General features: G+C 36.3%; 1 protein-coding gene across 1 annotated transcript in view; it reads left to right on the forward strand.

Moving 5' to 3' along the window:
- b2ml (beta-2-microglobulin, like) overlaps positions 1-10706 on the forward strand; it is an 11435-nt gene extending 729 nt beyond the window's left edge. The window contains exons 2-4 of the mRNA XM_057357522.1: positions 8897-9169; positions 9430-9461; positions 9627-10706. Coding sequence (XP_057213505.1) covers positions 8897-9169; positions 9430-9443 — 287 coding nt within the window. The 3' untranslated portion in view covers positions 9444-9461; positions 9627-10706. The remainder of the gene's footprint in view (positions 1-8896; positions 9170-9429; positions 9462-9626) is intronic.
- The last annotated feature ends 532 nt before the right edge of the window (positions 10707-11238 follow it).

Raw genomic sequence — 11238 nt, forward strand, 5'->3', positions numbered from 1 at the left:
CCCACAGACAAACACTATACAGCACACCTTAAACACCTCAGCGATGGCTAAAATGTTGTCAAAAGTTTCTCTTCTGGTTCTTTTGCTCATATTTACAATCGCAACACCAGGCTGACAGTGACCAAAGGACAATGAATTATTTGCATGTCTTCTTTTTAAATGATGGCCTGTGCTATCAAGTGCGGCTCGAAATTGATATTAGTCGTGATTTGATCCTGCTAAATTGTTGAGCAATTCAGCAGACCATCTTTCTAAAGACAATACACTGAGGATTATTCATGCGCAACATCTAATTTATAAACAGCAAGTGGAAACGGTAAAGAAAACCTTCATTTTCCTAATTTAATTTATTTGTAAAGTACCAAAGGGACAAATGTTCCACTCGTATACTGTATAAGCTATTTTTGAATAAGCATTTAATCCCTCATTGGAGTAAATGCATTAATTTCACAAAAACGAAACGAAAAGGCCTATTCAGACCTTGTGCATTGTAATGTTCCGATTACATCTTTGCTTAAAAAAATATATAATATTATAATAATTATATTATGATATATATATATATATATATATATATATATATTTTAGTGGGGAAAATGTACTAAACATGGCTTGTTTTATAAAATGTCATTTCTATTTCAGCTGAAAATTAAAAAATATCTTAAAACTATTACCTTTCTCTGACACCTCAGCATCCTCCATAAAAATGACTGGATCTTTGGACTGACCGCATGCTCTTTGACTGTGATTTGCTTCAGCATGCATTACTGGTCACTGTACAGAAAGACAACAGACATTAGGTCGGTCCATTTTCAGAGACAATCTGAAGAGGCAGCAGCGTGTGTTTGTGTGTATCAGGGGAATTTGTTGAGAGAAGGCGATCTCAGCAGCTTACCTGGATCAAAGCCCACTCAAGGCTTCTCATCTTAACATTGCCATTGTGCCTTGGAACAAATAAATTGACCTTCTTGTGTAGCTTCCTATCGTGGACTATTGTTTTGTTTTTCTTTCACTTGCATGTCAGGTTACAGTAGAGTTTCAAATTAATATTTCCTCACTACTTGCTGTGAATGAGGAATGTGCACCTGGTACAGATACGTTATCTTCTACTGTTTGTTAACACCACCTGAAGTTTCAAGATCCAGCCTGAACATATTACTCGCATTCACTTCCCACAGACATTTTTATAAAGCAATTTCTCAAAAACAATCCTTAAAGGGAGTTCACCTAAAAATAAAAATTCTGTCATCATTTACCCAGAAAGATATTTGGAAGAATGCTTGTAACCAAAATGTTCACTACCATAGTAGGAAAAATTACAATTAAAGAACTTCCATTAAGATATTGTCATCTACTCTTAAGTGCCTTTTCAACGGGAATATACAGTATCAGGGCTGAGGAAAAGGCTGCAGAGATGCAAATTGTAAAGACACGTAGTGATCAGGTGCAGTATATATTTCTATTATCATTTCATGTTTGCTGTAGAGTACAGTACTGTATATGTATACTATACACAGATGTATGGCTGTGGAAATATTTGTTGGTCCTCCTTCACAAAATGAGTTGCACAGTTTACAATTACATTAAAAAGAATTGAAGTGTAGATGGAAACTTTGTTAATATAATTTGGTGTGTTTGTCTGTGTGAGAGCATGTGTAAACTGCTATGATTCTGTCATTTGTAAATGGGTTGTGATTTGTGGTTCAGTAATAATTTAATGTGCTGATAAACTCTCCTTCAATCTCATTTCACTCTCACACACATTCCATATGAAAATGTCAGCCATCTTTTTCATTAACACACAGTGCAGGTGTTCTTAATAACGTGCAAATCTACGTACATGTATTACAATGTAGATTACAAAGACAATCTCCTTCTCTTATTCTGCATGCCCTGTCAGCCTCTTTCCTTTAAAATGTAATGCGTTTGATAGTCCTGTTGTTCTATACTGGTCACATAAAGAGATGCTTTTCAGATTGCATGCACATGATCTGACCTTACCAGCTTGTTTTTAACAAACTAACAATTACAATCACAATTCCAGTTTCTCAGACAGCTCTTATGCCTTTGTGTTTTGTATTAATCAGGCCATCATATAATATCTCTTGGCTCAACAGTCTAAATTTCTTTGGCCAGCAGATGTCAGGATTGTAAAGAATACATTTACTCGTCTGTTTCATTCATGTGTGCTCACATTTTAACCCAGACATTTTGTTATTTGTTTCTTTTTTGTTGGTTGTCCATGTGGTACTTTTCCAAGTATATTTAAGAATATAAAGATGCCTCGAGCTGCATAAACACACTTATGTCTCCTAAAAGTATACGTGAAAATCGCAGTTTACAAATTGGTCATATAGACCCCATAATAAACACCTGTTACTCGCATAGACCACTTTGCAAGATGTAAACACTGGTCCAGAAGCACTCCCGGTTTCAGTTTTTATTTATTATTGTTTTTAATCTTACATATCGTCGCTGTCCTTCTGAAACCTTGTATGTCCAAATTCGCCTTTTCAGGAAATGGAAAAAACACTGTACTTTTTATATGATTACATGTTGTGTTGTCAAAGTTGACAAGCACTTTTTAATACTTTTTGAAGGTTAGATATTTGCAAAACCCAGTGACAAACATAAAGGGTGACTATTAATAATGATTTGTGGCAAAAAATCAAAATCATGAAATATGGAGATACAAGGTTTCAGAAGGACAGCAGCGATATATAATTAAATATTATATATTCATTTAACATTTTGATTTGGTTATGAAAGGAAGTGCTTCTGTTGCGTTATTTACATTGTCCGAATCAATTGACAGTAGTCCTGTTTTAATTTCTTTATAATTGTCAGAGATATTTCTGTTGTCATTTACAGATTAAATGAATAAACAAGAAGTGTAAGAAAAATCTGACAAAAAAACCTTTTGGGGTACCCCCACAAAAAGAGAAACAATAAAGCGACTTTTTTCTGCAAAACAAAAGAAGATATTTTGAAGGATGTTGGTAATGAAATTGGGCGCTATTGACTTTCATTGTATGAACTCAAAACCACTGAGACTTTTTCAAAATATCTTCTTTTGTGTTGTTGTCATTTAAAATGACATGAAGGTGAGTAAATGGTTACATTTTAATGATTCATTTTTGCTGAATATCCCTTTAAGACCAGAATTTTCCACCCGGCGTCATTGAAAAGACTTAAAATATTGCTGTTTTGGGGTTACTTATCTGTTTCTGTAAAGGCCATGATTCTCATTAATAAATATTAAGGATTACGGTTTAGCTTTATCTGTAGTCATCATAACTAGCTTTATTTAAAAATAACAAAAGTGCATGTGTGTACTTGTCCCTAAGCGATGGTGGTAAGCCCATAGTGCTTTTGCAAAGATATAAAACAGGCAAAATCAATTCTAACCTTGAAGCAGACATCTCAGCAGCAGCATCAGGAAAACGATTCAAATAGCGTTCAGTTCAGTTTATTTTATTCCGTCCTAATGTAATGTCTATGTTAAAACTTTTCATTGTAAACTTTTTAACAAAAAATGAATAGTCTAGCCAGCCTTACAGACTAAAGTAACCTTTTTTGCCGCCTTTAGACTGTGTATATCTGTGAGTGTATCGTGTGGACGGCTGACTCATTAAGCACTAAATGAAAGTGATGAGATGTGATTTTAGAGCGCATCTGGAACAAATGGCCCAGGCGTTTTCTGTTCAGTCTGGCCAATTTCAGAGCCCTGTACCCCCCCGCCTTCACCCACTGACAACATCTAGCGGCACAACACACACACAGGTTTAAATCTGATATGTATTTTCAACGAGCTTGTGTACGCAGTTGGTCTGATATGAATGTGATTCCACGCTTTGATGCAGAGACAGATTGTAAAGTGTGATTTTATTAAATCCTTCATTAGGATTCATCAGCGAGATTGGATCAGAAAAAGGTCACTGTGCGTATTCGGCCCTGTCGCCCTCCCCCAACAACGCCCCCCTCCTCTCTCTCATTTCTCTATCATTTGCTTTAGTTGGGGTGGGGGGGATTTGAGTTCTGGCCGTCGCCACTGAAACGAATTTGCTGTGAAAATGGGGAAAAATGAGCATTATGGGCTGGTGAAGGAATACAAGCTGAAAGTGACATTATCTCCCCCTCCACATCTCCTCCATCTCCACCCCTCCTCCTCTCCCTCCTTGTTTCCGTTTCTCCGGCGCCCGTGCGGGACGATGGTGCCACAAATCATTTGTATGCTCGCATTTGGGTCTACAAGCCATGATGGTGCTTAATGTTCACAGAGCAGATGACTTTCGGGGGGATGGGGGGTGGCTATTTTCTGGCACATGAAAACATCAGTTGGAGTTGGACCTGAAATTGAGAGGGAAATTGCTCACGCCATATGTCATCTTTTGCTGAGGGCTTTTTCTCCTCATCGGGTGCGTGTTCTGTATGCGTCTGTGCGCGAGGCAGTTTGCTTGGTGTTAATTGTTGTTATTGAAGTGTAAATGTGTGCTCTTATGGGAAATGCTGTTTATCTCTTGTTTATCTGTGAACCTGCTACAGTTAGTGTAGTGTACAGTAGGACAGTGCTATTCAGTGTTTTTGTTTTTTGGTATCCCCAGAGCCCCATAACGCTGAAGTGCACCTACATCAACAACCAAATAGAAATGTGTTAGTTGTATTACACAACACATAGTTTAGCATTAAAATCATTGACGTTTAAACTAACAAGATTAGTCATTTTTTCCCCCTCATGGTGTTCAAAACATGTGTATGACTCTTTCTTCTGTGGAATACTAATTTTGTGAAACTTCTTTGTTATTTTGGAAGTCAATGGGGGAAGAAAGTCATACAGGTTTGGAATGACATGAGGTTGAGTAAATTATAAAATAATTTACATTTTTGAGTGAAGTATCCCGTCAAAGCTTTATTGAGTTTGACATTTTGTTTGGTTCTAATTAAAAATAAATGTTTATAATTTATAATTTTTTGGACAGCCCTAATATTCCAAAATTTCTAATTAGTCTTTTAAGAATAAAAATACAGCAACATTTTGTATTATATAAAAGACCATGCTCTCTCTTAGGCTGAAATCCTAAAATTATCTCCTTGTTTAAAGCCACACTATAGAACTTTTGCTGACAGATCCCTCATGTGGTTGATAAGTGCAATTGTCTGTCCCTTTGGTACGTTACAAATAAATTAAATTAGGAAAGTGAAGGTTTTCTTTACCGTTTCCACCTGCTGTTTATAAATTAGATATTGCGCATGAATAATCCTCAGTGTATTGTCTTTAGAAAGATGGTCTGCTGAATTGCTCAACAATTTAGCAGGATCAAATCACGACTAATATCAATACAATTAAACAGCGGACATCTGAGACTAGGTTGATACTTAAAAGAAACACAAATGAGATGATCTGAGCCTCGAGCAAACAAACGTGAACATAGCAGGACATTTACTCATCGCATGACCGGCGTACAATAACATTTCACAAAGTCACAAATGCACAAAAGTGTGTCATACAATTCTTTCCGTTAGCTCACACATCCAGAAGTGCTCAGTAAACACACATTTACTCTTTCTTTAAAAGAGATGCAGGTCTTTCTGGCCAACACACAATTCACAATCTTCAAACTCACCACATTTTAAAGGACTCAACCTTTTCCAACTTTGTCATGTAGCATTACTGAACATGAATGATGCAGTTGTGTCAAACAAACGAACAAACCATCTCAAGTTCTGAGCGCCGAAAGGAAGCAGCACATTTATAAAGCGACGCGCCGTTTTCAGCTACAAAGGTTCATTTCATCTCTCACCAGCACGACACATCACTAGTTTAAAAGGTCGAGTTTCAACAACCAGCAAAATATTAAACACGGCACACTGACTCCTCGCAGACGCAAAGGTCACAGACAGAATCTGCCGCCACACCACATAGAGTTTTACCTTGGATGAGGTCACACAGAATTGATGACTGATTCTTTATAATCCCATGAACGTCCAGCACTTCGACGTCTCGAAGAAGTTTAACAAACCGAATTATCTGACTCGACTATTTTCACACTCTAACAATGACTCACACACACCACATCACAGCTACAACACCTCCCACAACTCTATGATATCTCACACTTAACACACACAACACGCTATGGGAACGTCACGTGTGAGCTCAAGAGAGGGGCTAACTGTGCACAAATATGCCAAAGAACACGACACTTATTACGGTTACGGTTTGCATCATCTGAACGTCCCCAGAGAAGCGCTCGCAAGTCATCGAGAGGGTCAGTCATAACGAATACACTGATAACAACCTGCTCTTCTCAGCTGAGCACCTGACAAACATCAAGTGTGCAATGTCCTCGCTCGGATGTTGCTAGACCTAACGGAGATGCTTTGTCAAGTTTGTCTCAGATGTTTCTCTTTACATTTCAAATTTATTTATGGACGTACGTGAAAAGTATTCGAGTGGACAGTTTTGATGTTGGGGAAATTGGTGAGAAACGTTTGAAAGGCGTTCTTCCAGGAGACACATGCGAGATGGGGGATCTTTATCTTGGGAGAGGCAAGAGTTTCAAGATCAAGGGAAAGACGCGTCATGTCTCATTGGTATCTCGATTGTCTCTCTACCTCTCGGAGGTATCGCACTTCACACGTCTCTTCCAGGTTTTCAGATGGGATCTTAATTAAAATGATCTCTTCATGAGTCTGTAGAAGAACCATTTTTGGCTCAATGGTTCCATAAAGAACCGTAAACATATCGCTGCTGTCCTTCTGAAACCTCGTATCTCCATATTTCGTCCGTATAAATCAGTATTATTAGTCACCCCTTATGTTTGTCATTTGTTATTTAACCATTGAAAAATACTGTTTTTTCCATTTCTCAAAAAAACGTTCAGTTTCACGTTAACCCAATATTAGAACATTTCTTTTTTTACGTTTTTACTCTTTTTACACTACAAAGAACCTTTTGTTTTTTGGGGGAACCAATAATGGAGTTTTCTGTGGCATCGCTGCGAAGAACCATTTGAAGCCATTTTTTAAGTGTGTACAACCACACTTCTGTCAAAACCGAGAACCTTGTGAGCTACCTAAAAATATATATATTTTCCATGTATGCATGTAAGAGCAAAGAGACACAAAGTTGTAGTGCACTAGAAAGTGGCCTAAATTCACACTTCTACAGTTTTTGACCCACGCGTCCCACATGACTTCATTGCATTCAAGTTCAAATGGACCCAAATCCAGATTTTTATTCTCCTACAATCTGCAATTAAACAGCGGACATCTGAGACTAGGTTGATACTTAAAAGAAACACAAATGAGATGATCTGAGCCTCGAGCAAACAAACGTGAACATAGCAGAACATTTACTCATCGCATGACCGGCGTACAATAACATTGTATTGTGTCAACCAAACGAACAAACCATCTCAAGTTCTGAGCGCCGAAAGGAAGNTGTAATTAAATCTGTTCAAATCCATGGGTACTGTAATTGCAAACTGCATAAACAGTTTTATTTGCAGGACAAAGGTCTAGAAGGCATTAAAATAATACATATTTAAGATACAGACAGAGACATTGGTTTCACAATATAACGTTACAGCAATCATAATGCAAACATTCGGAGAAAAAAACCTGCATAAATTACGACAAAAACGAGATATTCTAAACGTAAAACAAGAAATATGTTATTGACAAGAGACGCGGATCATCTACATTTAAATAAAGCTTTACAAGCGGTGTTCCCGTAATGTACCGTAAACCACTCAATAAGCGCGCATCTGAACCTAAACAGCGGCTGGCTTGACCGTGTATTTTCAAACCGCGGCTGGCTTGACCGCAGTGAAAAACAATACGCATGATGTAACGTTAAAGAAACTCGTTTCACCGCATAATGGCAATAAAGTAAGTTGTAGTAAGTTACATGGATGATAACATTTTATTTGATCAATCTTTGTTTTCTTGTGGAAAACATTAACTGCTAATTTAAAAACGTTTTAAAATATACGTAGGGGAAAAAAAATTAACTGTCACGTATCTGTCTCTTGTTTCCCCTGGTTGTTGTGGACTTTTAGTCTGTATTCCTTAGTTCCTATTTCCTGTGTTATGTTGTAGTTCTTTGTAGTTATTTTTGTTCATTGGCTCCCAGTTGATTGTCTCCCAGGTGTGTCTTGTTAGCCCTCATTAGTTTGTGTATTTATATGCCTGTGATTGCCATAGTCCTTGTTGGTTATTTTACACTGACCAAAATTATAAACGCAACACTTTTGTTTTTGCCCCCATTTTTCATGAGCTGAACTCAAAGATCTAAGACTTTTTCTCTGTACAAAAAACTGCACATTTTAGAGTGGCCAGCCTAATTCACACCTGTGCAATAATCATGCTGTCTAATCAGCATCTTGATATGCCACACCTGTGAGGTGGATGGATTATCTAGGCAAAGGAGAAGTGCTCACTAACACAGATTTAGACAGATTTGTGAACAATATTTGAGAGAATTAGGCCTTTTGTGTACATAGAAAAAGTCTTAGATCTTTGAGTTCAGCTCATGAAAAATGGGGGCAAAAACAAAAGTGTTGCGTTTATAATTTTGGTCAGTGTATGTATTTATGATGTAGTTAACTTTTGTCTTGTTTATTGTTTTGCCTCATCTTGCCAAGTTCATGTTTCTGTTACATGTTTTGGATTTATTAAAAATCAAAACATAACACAGGAAACAAAAATTAAGGAATACAAACTAAAAGTCCACAACAACCAGGGGAAACCGAGACCGATACGTGACGTTAACACATAATACTATATAGGGCAAGTGTGAATATTTACGCTTTATCCAAAGCATTGGATTCCTTGTTCATTTGTCACATGATAAATGATGTCTAAATGACACTGTTTCCTTGTATATTACTAGCTGATCCAAAGGTCCAAGTATACAGCCGCAATGTTGGATTGTATGGGCAAAAGAATGTGCTGATTTGCCACGCAAGTGGCTTTCATCCTCCTGACATCATCATTGATCTCCTCAAGAATGGTAATGTGATTCCTGGAGCTACACAGACCGACCTGGCCTTCGAACAAGGTTGGGACTTCCACCTGACAAAACATGTCGAATTCTTGCCCCAGAGTGGAGAAGAGTACACCTGCAGAGTACGACACATGACCACCACCAAGAGCTACACATGGGGTAAGAAAACATGATGATCAAATGAACGTTTTGAGATGCCTCTGTTTTTTTGTTTGTTTCTGTTTTACTAATTTTCAAAGACAGTAAAGTGGATCTGAACGTTGTATTTTAGAAGGCATTTGAGTTCTGTCTATTGTGTTTTGTATTTTTTTCCTCCACCATCTTAGTTAGATCCTGATTTTAGATAGCTAAAACATCTATTGGAATTTAAAAACATCCAGTGCAAGTTGTTAATTGTTGTTTTTCTTGTTTTTCCTCAGAGCCTGACATGTGAATGTACAACACATTTAGAGTAAGTTATGATAATATTGCTATAAGGGATTCTCAACAATGTTTTAATGCTGTGTCATGCTACATTTAGCTTTCAAATAATATTTTGAGTAATGCATTTTTTTTGCATTTGAATCTAGTACTAATGTAACTAATGTAAATTTTGTAAATATATTACTTTTTATAGTTTCTACAAAACAACAGAGCCATCAAGCTGCATAAACTCCAAGAATTCTGCAATACTACAAACTCAAGAATAACCATTAGCTTTGATTACATTATGATGTCAGTACAATCTCTCAGCTTCACAGCTTGGCTGCACTATGCTTCCATATCTTCATTGTCCTTCTGAAACTTTGGATGTCCAAATTCGCTGTTTTTCAGGAAATGGAAAAACACTACTGTACTACTTAAATGATTAAATACTGTGTTGTCACAGTTGACAAGCACTTTTTTATACTTCTTATTGGTTGGCTATTTGCAAAACCCAGTGACAAACATAAAGGGTGACTAATAATAATGATTTATGGCAAAAAATAAATAGAAACCACAAAATATGGAGATACGAGGTTTCAGAATGATAGCAGCTATATATCTGTTTAAACTCAAGTAGGTTTGTGACTATAGACAAATTATTTTTGAGTAATTGATTTCTATTTGATGTATATAACACTGAATATATGTCTGGATACCATGTATATCGCAACAATTGACTAAATTGCCTAAGTTTCCACTTTACAACATGAGCACTTCTTTAAATTTGTTTATATTGTGTGTTTTTTGCCTCTATTATAAGATTAAAGTAAACTATAGAGCATATTATTTGAACATCCCTTGTAATAAAAAATAATATTTGTAAGCAGGGCAGGGTCTGGGGGGTGCAATGCCCCTCCAGATTTTTCTTGAGCCCCTCCAAAAATATCCAGCTGACAATTAAAATAATTCAAAATGATTATTTAATAATTATTATTATGAAATACTTAATTGTTTAATCTATTAAATGATAATGTGTTAATTTGATTACAAAAAAATATAAAATGATGCAAGCAATGAACTTTGATTATACATTTGCCCAACCAGAATATGTAATCGCCTCCCAAGTCGAGCCAGCCTTTTACCGGGCCTGTTTGTGACCCAGAGAATGTTCTGTGAAAAAAATGAACTTTAGCTGGGTTTTTTTGGAGGCAGGGCCCTTTTTTTATCAAAAATAAAAAAATGAATTTGATTTGACTCACTTATGAATTCAATAAAATGATTTGTTCTTTAATACGTGTGTGCTCCATTACTATTGAACCTCATTGGGCGGTTTCCTGTACATGAATTAGTTCAAGCCTAGGCCTTAGTTAAATTAGGACATTCAAGTAGTTTTTACAAACATGCCTTACAAATAAACATTACTGGTGTGCACCTTGAGACAAAAAAATGACACTGATGTATATTAAGATATCGTCGCCTTGGAATTATAAGGTTCTATCTGCGGTCCGAGTAGTTTTGAGATATTGAGTTTTTGCATTTCAAATAGCAAAAAATGATATGAGGAACAAATCTGTTTTATACTAGAAAAAGACAAAGACCCTAAATGTATTCTAAATGTACAATATCAACATTTTCTGTAATTTGTAAATGTTTTTTTTTGGAACAGGTCAAACGCAGATAGAACTTTCTGATTCTGAAAAACACTTTCGGTTTTGAATTATAAGGTTCTATCTGCAAAACATTCATTAAAGCAATACATTTTCAAGTAACACAAACAGTTTACTTATAACTTTTGTTAAAACATGAAATTCGATTTTGTAGAT

Source organism: Triplophysa rosa, linkage group LG17, assembly GCF_024868665.1.
Source record: "Triplophysa rosa linkage group LG17, Trosa_1v2, whole genome shotgun sequence".
Taxonomy (NCBI): domain Eukaryota; kingdom Metazoa; phylum Chordata; class Actinopteri; order Cypriniformes; family Nemacheilidae; genus Triplophysa; species Triplophysa rosa.